Raw genomic sequence first — 18,202 nt, 5'->3', positions numbered from 1 at the left:
AAAGGATAAAGAAATAAGAATTTACACTTTCTAGCAATTTTATTTTTAATTAGCCTAAATTTAATGTTCATATGTTGATTTTTATAATTAGATTTTCCTTAATAATTGTACTGGCAAATTTTTGGCTGCCAATTGAATCAAAAGAATCATTCTTTGTAAAACAGTCATAGCTCAGTGTTTTCAACCAAACCATGCAGCAACTTCATTAACATGTAAATGTTAAAATAAAATATAGGGGCGTCACGGTACGTGGCGCAGAGGGTAGCACGATCGCCTCACAGAAAGCAGGTCACTGGTTTGACCCTCAGTTGGGTCAGTTGGCATTTCTGTGTGGAGTTTGCATGTTCTCCCCATGTTTGCGTGGGTATCCTCTGGGTGCTCCAGTTTCCCCCACTGTCCAAGGACATGTGGTATAGGTGAATTGGGTAGGCTAAGAGGTGTGTGTGTGTGTGTGTGTGTGTGTGTGTGTGTGTGTGTGTGTGTGTGTGTGTGTGTGTGTGTGTGTATGGATGTTTCCCAGTGATGGGTTGCAGCTGGAAGGACTAAGCCAAAATGAATTAATTAATCAATGTTAAAGTAAACCACCCAATGCAATCATATCTAAGTAAATATTTAATTATATGTTTTCATGTGAAAAGATAACACTTTGCTAGTAGGTAAAGGTAAAATCCCTGTGGGAGTCCTGCATGTGACCTGTAGAATTTGTACATTTTCCTTTCTACTGGAGTCCTATACACAAAATTTGTATTATACTTTTAATCACTTGCAGTGGGGTGTTTGCTTATTCTATGGGTTAAAAATTTAACATATTACATCATTTATATTAATATGGTTGCGTTTACTGTAACCAAAATTATATTCTACTAATGATTAAACTGCTATAGGGTGATGAAAAGGTTTAAGGATATTTTTTAATGTGAGGAAAGGTTGTCTGTGTGACATACTGGCAGGACTTGCTGTGATTGTTGCTAAAGAATAACGAGAATGATGTAATCTTCAGAAGAATGTCAGTCAATAATGATTTATTCAGATTTATTTAATTTTAATGTTAATTTTTTTTAAATATCCTCATTTTAAAAATAATTTTCACAAGTTTGGGGAATATCTCTGCCAGAATCATTCTGCATTTGCCACAATGACCTATATTAAAATCATTGTTTAAATCTGTGATTTGCCTGCATCAGTCACATTGTTAACTAGACAGCTTACAGCGGTTATATGCAAGACATGTATAAGTACAGTATATCAGTACATCAGGATTTAATACACCTGAACACTTTCGTGTTAATCTACATTAACTGACAATAGATTTGTTTATCCCTGTTTGAATACCTGACAACCTTGCCTGAGACTGAATAACATCTTTATCAGTTCCTGTGGTTGTGCTTTCCATCAAAACATCAGATTTCCTTCAGATGAAGACCTTTCTTCTGAGTATTTTCTTACTCCAAGCTCTTTATGTCATTCATGTATAGCTATTTTCCATACTCAGTTTTTCCATACTCATTGAACAATGCTGATTTTCTGCTGATTTAGCCACCCAAGTTAGACAAAATTTCCCTTGTTTGTGGGCTTGTTGTGTAATCTCATACATTAAAAAAAGGAACAAGTGTGGAAACACTGATCTAATACAACGCTCTGAAGCACCAACAGTCGAACACTAAGTTCATGCCAACAATATAATTGTTTATTTCATCTAGGACTGAATTTCTGGCCACACTCTTTGTGGATATTTCAGTGGATATTTCAGTGATCAGGGGTTATTGAAAGAACAATATGAACCATTGATGCCCACAAACAATCTTGCTGGCATGATGGAAAAATACCATCAAAGAAACTAAACAGGGAGAATAACCACTAACAGGAACCAAAGAATTAAGACACACAGCGTCCACTGGTATATATCATAGTGCCAGGCATCAGTAAATGTGAACCAGTCATGAAGAGCGGCAGTTTTTTTCTCTTTATGCTTCAATTAAGCACTGGTGAGTTCAGATTTGTTATTTTAAATCAAATTAAGAAATAAAATGTCATGCTATATGTTTTATATTGTAAACAATTATTAATGGTGGGTGATTAATTAAATAATTAATATGATTCTGTTCAATCACATTAAAAACACACCCAGATGAGAACCTCTAAGGCTGTATTTATAATTATATCTTTTCCCAGTAAAGTTGGAAATAAGCTCTCTTGTTTGTAGGTTGTATTCTTACAGATGAGAAGCAGACAAAAACAATCTCAGGATACAGCGGTGGTTCAGTGCTTCTGCCCTGCTCCTGTGCTCAACCTCAGTCTACAATCCACACATTCAGCTGGCAGTTTTACAGCAGTGATACTCGATGGATTCAAGTGCTTGAGGATCAGAAATACAGAGGCCGAGTTACACTGTTTAATCACATTTCTCCAACAAATCTGTCATTGCTCATTTCTGGTCTCAGAAAGGAAGATGGAGGCTATTATTCCTGCATGTCTACACCAAATCTTGTGTATTTTAACTTGGCAGTTTTAGGTAAGTGAATACATCTTGAAATATGAATATACCCATAAAAGTTTTCTTTTAACTAAAACTTGACTATATACTTTATATATTTCTTAAAGCTCTGAAATTGTTGTAGCTGGTATGAGCAATAAATGTACTTTTGAAGGAATAAATAAATCATTTTGAATATAATGTTTCAATGTCTTATGACAAGATGTCAATTTGTACTTATTTAAGCTATTGCGACCAAATGTAAAATCTTTAACCAAGATAATATCCAAGAAGACAATAATTTTGTCAGGCAGGTCTGGCAGGCAGGTCTGAGTAAAATGCATGTATTCAAATTGTAAGAAGAACAGGTTAATTTTCCCTCAAGCCATTCAACTGTACAGTCAGGTTTAAACCATGTGAAAGAGACAGTACTGTATGTTTTTCTGTTTTCATTGTTAAACCACTACAACTGTTTACTTCTCAACAGAGACACCACACATGCCTATAAGCATGCCAAAACAGGATGTTATAGTGCCTGCACGACCAATTTCACCTCGATACATTCCTCAACGTAAGTCTAAGATATATTTAGCTTTTTATTAAAGGGCAGTTGGATGCTTTATTCTGATTGGCTGAAAAATGTTTGAAGGTGTGCAATTATTTTCAGGGAATCTAAAAATGCAAAACTTGTTTCAGGCAGATCTTTTTATTACATTTTCCATGTTTGAGGATAAGAAGTACAATGACAGACTTCTTTTCTGGCCTTAAAATGGAAGATGGAGGGTATTATTTCTGTCCAGTGCAGTAAATATTTTGTAAATTAACTTGTAAGTCTTAGCTCTCAGGTATAAGTCTGAAAATATGAATGTACACATAAAGTTATCTTCTATTTAAAAAGTCAAATTCTAGCAGGTTAAAAAGTGTATAATAAAATGGCTTTTTAATTGGTCGTTTTAGCTGGTCAACAGTGACCTTGCACTTTTCATATTCTTGAAGCTAAAGTGTTGTTACTGTTTTGAGCAAGAAACTCTTTTTGCAAAAATACAATTTTAATTAAAGTGGATCAATGTTTTGTGACCAGATCAGATTTATGTTGTAATTTTGCTGATTTCTAATGGTGACTATTTTGACCAAGAATACAACTTAATTTAATCAACATAATAGGAGACGATGGTTTTTGTGTCAGGAAGGTCTAAGTAAAATGCATGTATTCAAATTGCAAGAATAAACGAACATACTAATTTGGCCCTCAAGCCAATGTCATTCCTCCTGGAAATCACTTGCTTGGGAAAGGTTTTAAAACCTGGTTAAGGTATGCTTTTCATTTCTAATGTGAAACCACCACTGACGATTTGTTATTTCTCAGCAGAAACACCAATGATCAACTTACCAAGACAAGACGCTAGACCAGTTTTTCCTCAATACACACAACGTAAGTCTTAAGATGTGTTTTGGTTTTCACTACAGTGCAGTTGGAGGTTTTATTGTGTTATTTTCAGGCAACATGTTCCAGACAGGTCTTGACACCATTGCTAAGACGAATGATTACAATTATTTCAACAGCAAAGATAAATAAATAAAATACACAAAGACACTGACCAAGCAAATTAATATTCTATATTTAATATTCTAATTAATATTCTAAATATATATAAGCTGTCGCCTCATAGCAAGAAGGTCGCTGGTTCGAACCTCAGCTCAGTTGGCGTTTCTGTGTGGAGTTTGCATGTTCTCCCTGCCTTCGCATGGGTTTCCTCCAGGTGCTCCAGTTTCCCCCACAGTCCAAAGACATGTGGTACAGGTGAATTGGGTAGTCCGTAGTGTATGAGAGAGTGTGTGTGTGGATGTTTCCCAGAGAAGGGTTGCAGCTGGAAGGGCATCCGCTGCATAAAAACTTGCTGGATAAGTTGGCGGTTCATTCCACTGTGGCGACCCCAGATTAATAAAGGGACTAAGCCAACAAAAAAATTTTATGAATATATATATATTTTTATATATATATGTATATATATATATATATATATATATATATATATATATATATATATATATATATATATATATATATATATGTGTGTGTGTGTGTGTGTGTGTGTGTGTGTGTGTGTGTGTGTGTGTGTGTGTGTGTGTGTGTGTGTATATATATATATATATATATATATATATATATATATATATATATAAATGGACTTGTATAAAAATTGGATAAAGAAGACAAAAAAATTTTTTCAAAACGTTTTGTCAACTTTTTGCCTTTTTTTGTGGTCCAAATGTTTTCACATTTGACTTAGATTAGTAGCATAAATGATTTTTCACTATGGGTACTACAATGTTGATGTTGCAATAGGTTGAAATCTTTTTAACGCAGTTTAAACTGGTGTTATTTGTGTAAATTTGTCTTTAGAGTGTGATCTGGTCAATAAAGAAAGTAAAACTGGTGTGACTGGATATTCAGGAGAGTCTGTTGTTCTACCCTGCTGGTGCACTAACCTACTGTCCAGACCAGAACACATACAATGGATGTACTGGACAGAGAATGGCTATAAAGAAATTTACCCAAATGAAGAGGTTGAGAGTCACAAGAGCAGAGTGAAACTGTTAAATCAAAACACTCCAGGAAATCTGTCTCTGCTCATATCAGCACTGACCATAAAACACCAAGGAACCTACTACTGTACTGTTCTGCCTCAACAACATGTCTACTTCACACTTAATGTTAAAGGTAATTTTCTTTGTGTTTTTATTTAATTTGACTATTTATTACATATTATAAAATATGTTTTGATAATACAAACATGTTTTACAGTGGTATTTATAGCTTAATATAACAGATTATTCTCCTCTCAACAGAGAAACCACAAGTTTATCCAACCAGTTCTTCAACACATAGATCTTCACACCAAACACAAGAACTTCCACCACCCCAACAAACACATCACACACCTCTGTGTAAGTCACAGGCTTGATTATCAACTGTGATGATTATGATTGTGTATTTTTCTCATGAACGTGTTACAGCATGTGTATTTCTCCACAGATGTTTTTATTCTAGTGGCAGTGTTTACTTCAGTTGTGTTACTGGCATTTCTGGCGTTGTCTACTAGATATGCAAAGGTAAATGAACACTCATGTCTTCTATCATTAAATTAGCTGTTGTACAAAAGTGAGCAGGAGTTTATTATTAATCTGTTTAAATACTTTATTTTACTTGAGATTACGTTTGGATTGCCAGTATGTTCCCAGAAAGCTGTCACAAGGGGGGTATTATATTGATACCTCTACGCTAGTAACTCTCAGCTTTTGTTTTTGCTCATGGCAAGATATTGCACTATTTACATGTAATGCTTTGTGTATAAGTTTACATCTGGGTAATACATGATATTTTCCCTTTTTCTCCAGACAGCAGTGGCAAATTCTGCTGCAGTCTATGTTGAAACGGCACCCATTCCAGCTCACAGACGGAATGATCAAGCAGAGCGCACTGTGTATGTCAATTCCAGTGCAACACATACTTGAAAACATTTTTAATATCCTCAGAATTTATGTTTAGACTAAACGATGAACTAATTAGACTTGTAATTGAGCTTATGACCTTTGCAATTATGGTACACTATGGACAATAAAATTTTTTAATACATCATAAATGATAAAACAGGTGAGTGTATTTGCGTGACATCTGATAACTGAACAAAAGCATAATGTCTGCTATTACGATCTGCTTACTGGTAAACTAATATAAACAATCATAACTAATCACTATCATGCAAATTTAAAAAGAAAACGAATGAGCTTGTAAACAAGTTAAATATGGAAGATTTTTTTCTTTGTCATTGTGCATTTTTGTATTCATTCATTCATTCATTCATTCATTCATTTTCTTGTCGGCTTATGCCCTTTATTAATCCGGGGTTGCCACAGTGGAATGAAACGCCAAATTGTCCAGCACATTTTTACGCAGTGGATGCCCTTCCAGCCGCAACCCATCTCTGGGAAACATCCACACACACATACACACTCATACACTACGGACAATTTAGCCTACCCAATTCACCTGTACCACATGTCTTTGGACTGTGGAGGAAACCGGAGCACCATGAGGAAACCCACACGAACGCAGGGAGAACATGCAAACTCCACACAGAGACGTCAACTGAGCCGAAGCTCGAACCAGTGACCCAGCGACCTTCTTGCTGTGAGGTGACAGCACTACCTACTGCCCCACTGCTTCGCCCATTTTTGTATCAATAAAAATCAAAAAGTTGTTGGCGCCAATAGCCTAGTGGTTTGATTGTTGACACATAGCACTAAGGTGCTCATGGTGACCTGAGGTGAGACCTGAGACATGATGAGACCTGAGGTCCTTTGCCGATCCTTCCCATCTCTAATAAATAAAAGTAAAATAGTTTTGGCAATTAAAGGACTTGCATTGAATCATTGTTTATTATGGCATAACCATTATCAAATTTGATTTGTTGTTCATAAAATGCTTTGCATGGATTCAGTGTTTACTGATTAATGTGCTGAATTTTTATTCTCATATCAATTAGCTATTCTTAAAATGCTTGAAGATTAGTTTGATTTGTGATGTAGATGCAATCAGAATTATTAAACCCCCTTTGATTTTTTTTCTTTTTTTCTTTTTTAATATTTCCTAAATGATGTTTAACAGAGCAAGGGAGTTTTCACAGTATGTCTGATAATATTTGTTTCTTCTGGAGAAAGTCTTATTTGTTTTATTTGTTAAATTAAAAGCATAATAATTCAGGTGGTTTAATGATTCTGATTGCAACTGTAATTTTAACTTGAATATGAATACAGGGCAAAGGAAATTTAGAAGAATATACATTTATGGTATAGTTCATCCAAAAATGAAAGATCTGTTATCATTTACTTATCCTCGGGTTGTTCCGACCCCTTATAAGCTTCTTTTCAGTGTTCTGGTAAACACAAAGAAAGATTTCTGGAAGAATGTCAGAAACAAACTGTTCTCGACACCCATTACTTTCATATTATTGTATTTGTTTTACCTAGTATGGCAGATCTGCTTAGTTACTGCCAATCCTCCAAACATCATCCTTTCTGTTCAGCAGTACAAATCAATGTATCTGGGATTGGAACAACATGGGGATAAGTAAATGATGACAGAATTAAAATTTTGGGGGGGAACTATCCCTTTAGGTTAATTTTAGGAAGTATACCCAAGTAATGTTGAAGAATATGCAAACTTCATGTAGTAAGTAAACTTATATATGTATACTAGTAGCATACTTGTAAGTATAATACTTGAACACTTCTTGGGACTAAATTGGTCTTTTTTTTAAGTACATGAAAGTATACTTTTAAGTGCACTAAAGATATAACAGCAGTAAACTTTAAGTGCACGAGTAGTCTATAAGTGAGGTTTATTCATAAACTAATTTCGTGAGGATCACGTGCTTATGATTTATCATGGCCGGTCCTGTATTTGGCAAATCACTATCTTCCAATCATATAAGCCCTAAGCTACTATAAATAACCACAGTTTCCGGCTCATTTTATCTTCGTTTGGAAGAAACCCCCCTCCTCCACTATTCTCCTCCTTTACCTCTAATTGGGCGGCACGGCGGCCCAGTAGTTAGCACTGCGAGCCCCACAGCAAGAACACTGCCGGCCCTGATCCCTTAGGGCCGGTGGGTGTTCCTGTGAGGAGTTTGTATTCTTTTTTCTTTTTGTATAGTTTGTGTTCTCCCCGTGTCCGCGTGGGTTTTCCCCAGGCTCTCCAGTTTCCTCCCACCATCCAAAAACATTCAACACGTATAACAATTAAGCATTTGTCTAACCCCTCTGTTCCCTTAGCTACCGCAGTCGGGGAGTTCTGAGATCCACCGAGCTCAGGCTCCCCTCTCGCTCTGCCAACGGGAAGAAGCCCAGGCTCTGGGATCCCTTAAGTTCGGGGCTCTCTCCCGGGACAGCATGCCAAACAAGCTTTTATAAATCATCAGCTAAGTGTGAACTCTTGAATTAAGCTTTCATGTGTACTGCAGGTGAACTTATCAAAAGTTTACTTTTGTCAAATCTGTGACATTTAGGACACAAAAACATATTCCATCCTTGATAAAAGAGGAGCAAGAACACATCCTCGGATTTAAGCTGTATTTTTGGCTAGATGTGAACGTTCAATTGGACTTGTAAGTTATTTTTGTATGTGAGGTTTTAATTTATGAAATGACTTTGACTGGGGAGAGAGAGGCATACAAATTAAAGATGAAAAATGCAACTTAACACCTGCAGGGGTCACTTATACTTTATTATATAAATAAGTAAACTGTGCAATTTGCTGAAAGAAAGAAAAAATAGGCCCTTTGTATGTTTAGACTTGATTTTTGTTTGTGTTTACATCAAATCATCCTATAATGATCAATATTGTGTAAACAACATAAATGCAAATGTTTGCAAGTATTCTTAGGATTAGGTTGTATAATGGGAGTGAGTGTCAGACATAAGTAAAGTAGCATGTGTGTGAGCGAAATAAATACTTTAACAGTAGGTTTTCTTTGTGCTCCAGCTGAGCGAGCATCAACTAAGAGCACTGGCAGAAAGTGAACCATTTAAATATTGCTTAAATAGATATAAACAAAAACCAGAGATGATGAGTCAAGCACAAAACAAAAAGAAAGAAATGAGGAAGTTCATCAGGAACCAAAATAAAAATAACCACTGCACCCACATAACAACATTTAGTCAAGAAATTCATGAGCGAGAGTCAGACATGCGGGCGCATTTATATCTTTTATTCATTATGCTTCATTTCAGCAGAGGTAAGTTATGATTTCATTCAGAAGAGGTCAAAGTGAAATCAGTGTTTTTGCTGTACAGTTTAATAAATGATATGTATAAAAAAGATTTCTCACTTAAAAGCACAGAAACTAATTGTCAGTTAAGAATGTAGGTGTCTGTTCACATTTGTAGAGTACTTTGACGTGCATACAAATAAAGATAAATGAAAGTGTGTATTTGTGTGTACAATCAAACATAATAAGTACAGATCAAAATATGAGCACAACTATATCAACAGACCATAATCAATTTACTTACTAATTATATATTTTAAAAAGCATAATTTCTTTTCTTGCAGGTTGTGATGTTTCAGATGTGTCTCAGACTAAAGTAATATCAGGATACAGCGGTGGTTCAGTGCTTCTGCCCTGCTCCTGTGCTCAACCTCAGTCTACAGTCCACACATTCAGCTGGCAGTTTCAGCAAACTGTTAATACTTGGATTTCAGTATTTGAGGATCAGAAGTACAGAGACAGACTTGTGCTGTTTAATAAAAGTTCGCCAACAATTCTGTCTCTACTCATTTCAGACCTCAGAGAGACAGATGAAGGGTACTATAAATGTCTGACTGATCAAAATATTCCTACATTTGTTCAGTTAACAGTTCAAGGTAAGAGCTTCTTTCTAAAATACTAGAGGTGTTGGAGAACAGACATTTGGCTTTTTCAGAAATTTAAAATAAAATTATTTTTAGAAAAATCCTACATTTTGCTAAATATGGCAAATATTATTTGTATTTACAGTGCAATGATTTTCTTGTGTTTAAAACATTTAAAGATACAAATTTTAATGCGGATATTAAAGCAGGCGTTTTTATTGAGCATTATATTTGAATGTGTTCAGGATGTAACTTGGTCAATACTGGAAAGACAGTGGAGTTGACTGGAAATTCAGGAGAGTCTGTGCTTCTGCCCTGCTCCTGCACTGAACTACTGACCAAACCTGAACACATACAATGGATGTATATGACAGAGAATAATTATAAAGAAATTTACCCAAAGGAAGAGGTTGAGAGTCACAAGAACAGAGTGAAACTGTTAAATCAAAACACTCCAGGAAATCTGTCTCTGCTCATATCAGCACTGACCATAAAACACCAAGGAACCTACTACTGTTCTGTCTCGCCTCAACAAATAGTCTATTTTATACTTACTGTTAAAGGTAAGTTTATTCTGTTTTAGATTGATAATTGTTTCTTCTGATATTTTAAATGCAAAATTGTTTAACAGTATAATATTATTCTCCTCTGAACAGAGAATCCATATACTCATCCAATTAGTTCAACAACACATGAACCTCCACACCACTTCACAACACTTCCATACACAAATCTTCCAGCAGCTCAGCCAGCACACAACACACCTCCGTGTAAGTCAAAAGCTTGATTTGCTTCTCATTATACAACATTAATGTCAGTAACACTGCATTTTGTCTTCCTCTTTAAAGTGTTTATATTTCATCATTTATATTAAGCATGAAGTGTTTTACACTGAGGGACTAGATGGAACATTTGCAGCATTCTGAGGGGAAAATGTATTTGTAATGTCATTCACTTTCTGTTTCCTCCACAGATGTTTTCATTCTTTTGGGAATATTTCTCTCAGTGCTGTTACTGACGTTACTAGTATTTATCTACTGGAGATGCAGAGGTACAGAAACAGACACAAGTTAACTTTACCTGAAGAAATGTCTACTGCTAATAGCGCAATTGTTGTAAAACACAGAATAACTAAAAAGAATATGCGTGTAGTGATCAGCCAGATTAAAGTTTTAGATTCTGTGTGTTTCAGGAGGCAGAACTGTGAAAAAGGAGATCACAAAGGAGTCCAATGATGGTGAAGCACTAAAGAAAGAACCAGACAGTCAGGTGAGTGTATATTCAGGGTTGCTTAATCATTAAATACTGTATTATCCTGATACATACAATGCTTTGTTCAATTCTTCAAATACTTATTTTATTATTTTTCTCTCCATGCAGGATGATGTGATGTATTCTACTGTAGTCTATGTTAAAACAGCTTCCAAAGCATCTGACACACAACATCATCAGGAAGAGCTCACTGAGTATGCTAGTATCAATGTGAAACAGTAAATTGTCTCATTTTGTTACTGAGTTTTGTGTATACTCAAAAAAAGTTAACTGTTTGTTGTTAGGAGCTGCTTTAGGTGGCTCAAGAAAACTTTTGTAAAGAAGTCTAGAAAACACATCATAAAACTCACACAAACCATATTAGCACTGCTTTAGGTAACATCACAAACTCAAGCTAAAAATATTGGATAAAAAAATAAGATTAAAATGTTTGTAAACTTTTGTTGCACTCTGAGGTCACCTAAAATGTTAACAAGATTTGGTTTACATAAAAACATAGCAAAAGCTAGAAAATAAATGAACAAAAAATATATATAAATTGTAATATATTATTGCACATACTCTTTGTATACTCTTTCTTTTTTTCCCAACACTTATTTGTCGCATTAATAAAAATAAATAGGAAGTATTGTCACACTTAGCCAGGGGGTTCAGGTGGTTTGAAAGACCCACCCCACTACTGACAAAGTCCAGAATTTGGCCCCTATATGAGGTTATTTGTCTCATTTTTGACAGTATGCCATCATAAATTTAGAAAATAAGCGATAGAAGAAGACTTTAAGACAAGTTAAATTATTAATTATTCAAATAGAAAAATTCTTACTGAAGAAATGAGCTGGCCAGTCTGTTATTTGTCCACAGGCTACAGTTATTCATTTAAAACACGTTTTAACAGATTCCTAACTGTTTTTTTTTTTTTTTTTGAATGATAATGTATAAGCATTTTAAACATTTTTTTTTCATATTTCTTTGTTCAAAAATGTTTATTTAAAACCAACCTCATTACATTATTTATACAACTGTAAAAACTTAATGCACATTTGTAAAAAAAATTGTGTTGTCAACATAGCATAGTAAGCACTTAGACAAAAATGTAAAAAATATTTTTGTTTCATTAAAAGGTGTGGTAATGATAACCATCCGACAAGCTAATCCAGCAAACATTAATGCTTAAAGTGTCACTAAAATGCAGTATTAGAACTGTAAAATTTCAAATAAAATGAGGCGAATAACTGCAAAAAGGTCCAATTCTCGAGGAGAAAAAAGAAGAACCCCTTTTAATAGGCAGGCTACAGGCCTGACTTCACACATTTTCTAACATGAACTAATAATTAACATTACACAACTATTAAATATATAATTAAACATCAGTGACTTTTTAGTTCAGGTCATTATTCACGCTATTAAACCATTAACTAACACAACTTGCTTAATAAACTATCAATCCTATTTATCATTAGTAGTAAGGTAAAAGTTGGGTTCAGGTTTTGGGTAAGATTAGGGATGCAGTTTAAGATCTTACTTTAAAACTACTAATGAACAGTTAATATCTTTAATAAGCCAGTAGCTAATAGCATGAGCTGTGACCTAAATTAAAGTAATGTTAGCCAAACATCAACTAATGCATTATTAAAATCCAAAGTTGTGATTGCTAATCCTAATTAACGTGAGCAAACATGAACTAACAATGAACAATGTTTTTATTAACCGTTAACAAAGATGAACGAATAATGTAACAAATACAATTTTTGTTAATGTTGGTAAATATGATCACTAACATTAGTGGAAACTCACTGTAAAGTTTTACTGAGGTAAACGCCCACTGCTATTATTGGCTAAATGTTAAAGGCGTATTAATATAATGAATAAAAAGTTTTGTTGTACTCTGAAAACAATATAGGCTTTGGGTTAAAATAAATATTCAGTACACATTTACTTATCTGTAACACAAAAAGCAATAATGACACAAGGTAAAACTGTGTCACACATGTGTGTTGAATATCCACTATAGTCAGCACTGCATCTTCTTTCATTTTAAATCTGTCTAGAAAGCTTGTCAAACTCTGTCTTTTCTTTCTTTTTTTTGCTTTTTTTAAAGCAAAGTTTATCCACTTTTTTGTTTTTATAATTCTACTATGTCTTCTACTGGTTTCATTTGCAACCACAAATGCCACATCTATACATAGATAGCTTAACAGCAGCTGTATAAGGGCTGTGGTACAAAGAATCAATCAAAAGCCTTCAGCAGTGATGTTTGTTGAAGGTAAAAGCCTTACCTAAAATAAATTGTCAGCTTAAACAATATAACAGTTGAATTAAAGCATATAAAAACAAACACACGCTCGCCTGTGGAAAAACATCATATTGTCCTTGACTAAAATCAACCAGATGTTATGGCATCTCTTTAGATTTTTGCTGAATGACAATGTGTTTGACTTTCAGAGATGAAATTCCAACGTTCTACATCTGCCATGTACTCAATATCACATGACCAACAAACTCTGTTGCATTAGGTCTAGACTAAATCTATGACTAGAAGTAGCGCATTCCGATAAAATAAATGTGTCCGACCCTTTCACACTTAATCATGTTTACAAGATAAGAGTTCTTTTTACTGCGTTACTTTTTGTCAATTCGTTTATGAATTGTGATTGAAGGCAGTTTAGTGTAGCGTTTCTTCTCAGTGATTCTGCTTGTCAACAGCCGATGTTCATCATTAATGCTCAACTAACATTTAATTGACATCCTATGATTTCCTCATAGAGATATTGAAGTGTCCAGTGAATGCACACTTCAGAATCTTGGCAAAGTTCCAAGTTATTTTACTATTTAGAATTTCAGATATTTTACTTGGGCCACAACTTTACCTTTCTTCCTTCCTCCCTACCTTCTTTTCTTTCTTTCTTTCTTTCTCTTTCTTTCTCTTTCTTTCTTTCTTTCTTTCTTTCTTTCTTTCTTTCTTTCTTTCTTTCTTTCTTCCTTTCTTTCTTTCTTCCTTTCTTTCTTTCTTCCTTTCTTTCTTTCTGTACATACAGTACTTATAAAATGCAATTTCAGACGCACAGTATTTATGCACAACAATAAATTTTTAGATAAGCCTGTTTAAGTTTGGACTTCAAAAACAGGTGCAAAAAACATATTTGATGTGCGGTTTGCATTTCACTTCAAAATAAATCTAGTAATCCTTTTTTATTTCTTTCAATCAAGTGTACAATGCAGTGTTCAAAAATCAAGATCAGTTTGAGATGAGAAACAGTGATTAACTGAGCAAATAATGAGGAATTAAACACAGCCCACTGTGCAACTTTATTGCATGAGCATTTGCAGGAATGATGAAAATAGATTTGAGTTCTAAGGAAGCATGCGAGTATTTATGTGTGATGGGGAAGTGGTTTAGAAATGACGCTGATAAAAAAAAAAAAGATTAAAAAATAGCAGTAACAACCAGGAGCATAGCAACCGGGGGGATAGGGGGTATTTGCCCCCCTCACTTTTAAAGAGACCATTTAGAAACAGGAGATTAATAATTATATGAAGGTAAACTTTTGGATCTCATTTAGCTGTCCGCCCACTTTTAAAATGTCCAGTACTCCTCCGGTAACAACACTGCATTCAGAAGAGCTAGTGATTACTATTTTTAGTCTGATGCGTTTAAATTGCCTCTTGCATCTAACCATCCATCACACAGCAAATATACTCTCTATACCTCAATTCACTCACAACAGTATTCCAAAACAGGTTTTATAAAAATGACTTTATTTTATACCCCTCACATCTAACACACACTTGAATGAGCTGAAATCAAATGTTCAATTTTCTTCTGACTAATATCCCATTTACTGACTTTAAGATCTTGACAAGTGAACAAGTGTCAACTTTAAACATGCTTGATTCAAGCAGTGAAATGCTCCTCATGTGGAAAGTTTAATCTAGAGTCGGCTCATGTCGGGAGCTCCATCAATAGAGCCAAAACCAGTAATCTAAAACAGGGAACAATTGTTCAACTCAGTGGTTGGATAAACTAATACAATAGTAATACACAAACCGAAGGCCATCTTACTAGTTGTAAAGGCATCATCAAGACAACAATTAAAAATCTCCCAAATGAACCAGCGTTTTAATGGGGCAATAATTATATCTAACAATACTCTATTTAAAAAAAAAAGATTTTGTGCTTTCAACATAATAATAATATTAATAAAAACATTTGATCTACTGTATGAAGCATAGAAATACACAAACACCATCACTTTCAAGTATACAAAACATGAAATGTCACATAAAATACAGCAGACAACAGACCCGACTTTAAGAGAAGCAACGTTTTGTGGATTTGGAGTTAAACAACACTTTTAAAGGCCATTTTTAGTCAATCATATGAAATCAGCCAGGATGTAATGTTACATAAAGGCTACTTTTTAATCATCAATCAAAATCATTTTGGGAGCTCACGCATAGACCAATGTATCATTCTGAAACGAAAGCAGTTATAAATACCAGAGAGGGAACAAACACATGCGCACATTGACATCATCATTGTAGGATCCTGCACTTTTACTAAGGGTGACTGTTCCCGATCGTAATGACAATTAGTAATATTGGATTCAAAGTCTGAGTGTAATCTTTAAAAACTAACAATCAGCCATCCTTCATTCCATCAGTCAGTGTAGCTATAAAAGCCTTTACAAACACACAACAACCAATCAGAATGGGATGCCTGTGGTGTCTTCACTCCTCATCAAATGACTTCAATATGAAAGCTAAAGTGAAGCAACCTTTCTTTCTGAATTCATTCTGCTGTTCATCTGGTATTGATTGTTGATTTATTTCAAGCAAATGTCCATCAGTGACATAATTCAGACTCTACAGGCATTCGACCAGTCGGCTCACATAACAAACCTTCCCTCAAAAACTACAAAGCAAAAATAAGTTAAATGTTTTTCAGGTGGAAAGAAATTCATATTGTTCTCGTCATGACTCAGATCAGCTTTGCTTTGCTTATATACAGTAAAGTGAGACAGTACAAGGCACACATTAAATGTCTTTGAAATGTTACAGATGCATAAATTAACGGATCCTATCACAACTTCATCTACTGAGCTAGAAATAGGGCACCTACTACGAAAACTCTGCCGCTTTGAAGTGTTTGGGGAAAGGGGGTTTTGATCTAATGCTAAAGGACTAGGACTGGTCTGAGATTTTCATAAGACTGTGGTTAAATCCATGCAGCTGATGAAGCAAAACTCCAGCAGTTGAGTTTCAGACCACTGCTCAGCGAATGAAGGCTTAAGTTCAGTGTGGGGTTTTCAGTGATGGAGAATTTGATATCTAAATATTAGGTGCTGTGTGTACATTAGATACTGTCAACAAAGCTGCCAGGAAACAGCCCGGTTCTGCCGTTTCTCTGTAGTGTTCCTTTAAACCAGCCGTCCTCTCGTTTTTTGTGCACAAATACAATGTCTCCCTCTTTGAGTTCCAGCTCTGCTTCACTTTGGGGAGGATAGGACACCACCACACGATACCTGGAGGAAGAGAAACAGAACATGATTAGAAAAAAATGAACAAAGAAATCAAAGTGAACTTGTTATGTATTTAATATTGTGTTGTATCAGAATTATCTGTGTGTGTTTTTATTATTATTTATGTGCTTTTCTAATCTTCTTATCACTTCTTATCTCTGATGATGCAATTGTAAAGGCAGGGAAACCACTTACCACAAACTACCATTTAAACAATTCCCATCAAGCCCAACATTTTTTTCATATAGTTTCACCTGTCACACTAGAGAGTAAAACACAACTGCAACTTCTGCTTCTTACTTAACTTAAAGCACTTCTTTTCCTAGGGAATCGGGATGTACAAATATTTTTTACAGCAGATGAAGTTGTGATAGGCAGATTTGGGGGTAACACATTACAAGTAACATGAGTTCCATAAAAATGAAGTAATAATATTCAGATACTTTTTTTAAAAAATGTAATGCGAGATATGTGAGAATTTTTATTTTAGTTAAATCACTTTCAAAAAATAAACTGCTGAATTAAAATAAACCTAGTCATGTTGAATCCCGCATGTAATTAAGAAAATGCAGGAACAGGCAGAAAGGAAGACGTCAGAGCAATACATTTCAGCGAAGAAACATTCTCATTATTTTGATCACAAGAAGGAAACGAGGATTATCTGAATGAACAGTGACTTTAATTTTTATTTTAAGTATAAAAGTAGCAAACGCATTGCTTTAAACCTTCTTAAATCTGTGTATAAATACAATATTAAGTTAATAATCTAACTCAATATTGTAATGTATTACTTTCTAAAGTAACTTTTCCCAACACTGGTGATAGGATTCATAACTTTATGCATCTGTTACATTTCAAAAGCATAAAGCTGATATAATGATCAATAAAATAAAACTTTTACAATGTACATTATGAGAATTTGATAAATAAAAAAATAATACTAATGGTAATAGTAGTAGTAATAATAATAATAATAATAATAATTATTATTATTATTATTATTATCATGTAAAATAATAATATATAATAACAAAATATAAGCTTTACTACAATTTTGAGTTCAGCTAAATTATTGTCCAAATAAAAATCTTATTCCTGTATAAGCTCAAGCGCTGTGAAAGAGTTTTGTGTATTTGATGCATATACTGAACAATCAACATTTTTTTCAATGTCTTTCAATAACTTGGATTGGTCCACCTTAAATATAAGTATCATATTTGTAATTAAACCATTATATTTCAAAAATACAATGTTAGTTTTGGCAAAAAGCAATTTTCTGAATCCAAACTTAAAAAAATAAACATCAGCACTAATATGCATAGAAATGTAAACTATATATAAATGTGTTTCTGTGGGTACATTTGTTACATAAATGCATTCAACAAAACATAATGATTAGCATAGCAGCCTAGTTTTCTTATTGCACTGATAATAGACTTCAGATGAATCTAAAATATGTATGTGTTCCATATATTGCACATCCCTACTTCTCAAGCATGAAGTGTGAATTAGTGATGGGTCTGT

The 18,202-nt window shown here is 34.2% G+C and overlaps 3 protein-coding genes across 8 annotated transcripts in view; 2 read left to right on the top strand and 1 right to left on the bottom strand.

Annotated features, from left to right (window-relative positions):
- The first annotated feature begins 1,596 nt into the window (after positions 1-1,596).
- Positions 1,597-6,745, top strand: si:dkey-15j16.6. 3 transcript variants are annotated; one of them, XM_087298223.1, is made up of 8 exons: positions 1,597-1,985; positions 2,204-2,512; positions 2,961-3,044; positions 3,843-3,905; positions 4,878-5,195; positions 5,324-5,422; positions 5,511-5,587; positions 5,873-6,745. In XM_087298223.1, the coding sequence occupies exons 1-8, from the start codon at positions 1,940-1,942 to the stop codon at positions 5,987-5,989; spliced, it is 1,113 nt and encodes a 370-aa protein (XP_087154349.1). In that variant the 5' UTR covers positions 1,597-1,939; the 3' UTR covers positions 5,990-6,745. The 3 variants fall into 3 exon arrangements, with proteins under 3 accessions (XP_087154349.1, XP_087154348.1, XP_087154350.1); XM_087298222.1 differs by having other exon boundaries at positions 1,620-1,985; positions 3,840-3,905; XM_087298224.1 differs by lacking the exon at positions 3,843-3,905 and having other exon boundaries at positions 1,628-1,985; positions 3,006-3,044.
- Positions 6,746-9,160: 2,415 nt separating this feature from the next.
- si:dkey-15j16.3 lies at positions 9,161-13,051 on the top strand. Of its 3 annotated transcripts, none has more exons than XM_087297001.1 (7): positions 9,161-9,270; positions 9,588-9,899; positions 10,133-10,450; positions 10,544-10,657; positions 10,861-10,938; positions 11,080-11,156; positions 11,268-11,715. In XM_087297001.1, the coding sequence occupies exons 1-7, from the start codon at positions 9,222-9,224 to the stop codon at positions 11,379-11,381; spliced, it is 1,062 nt and encodes a 353-aa protein (XP_087153127.1). In that variant the 5' UTR covers positions 9,161-9,221; the 3' UTR covers positions 11,382-11,715.
- A 1,843-nt stretch (positions 13,052-14,894) lies between these two features.
- Positions 14,895-18,202, bottom strand: part of sh3rf1 (SH3 domain containing ring finger 1) — a 100,293-nt gene continuing 96,985 nt past the window's right edge. For both annotated transcript variants that reach the window (NM_001045487.3, NM_001044792.2), the window contains 1 exon segment: positions 14,895-16,681. In NM_001045487.3, the coding sequence (NP_001038952.2) occupies positions 16,513-16,681 (169 nt within the window). In that variant the 3' untranslated portion in view covers positions 14,895-16,512.

The sequence above is a fragment of the Danio rerio genome, chromosome 20, assembly GCF_052040795.2.
Source record: "Danio rerio strain M-AB ecotype USA chromosome 20, GRCz13ab, whole genome shotgun sequence".
In the NCBI taxonomy this organism is placed as follows: domain Eukaryota; kingdom Metazoa; phylum Chordata; class Actinopteri; order Cypriniformes; family Danionidae; genus Danio; species Danio rerio.
The sequence above is the reverse complement of the archived record's forward strand: the minus strand, read 5'-3'. Positions and strand labels throughout refer to the sequence as shown.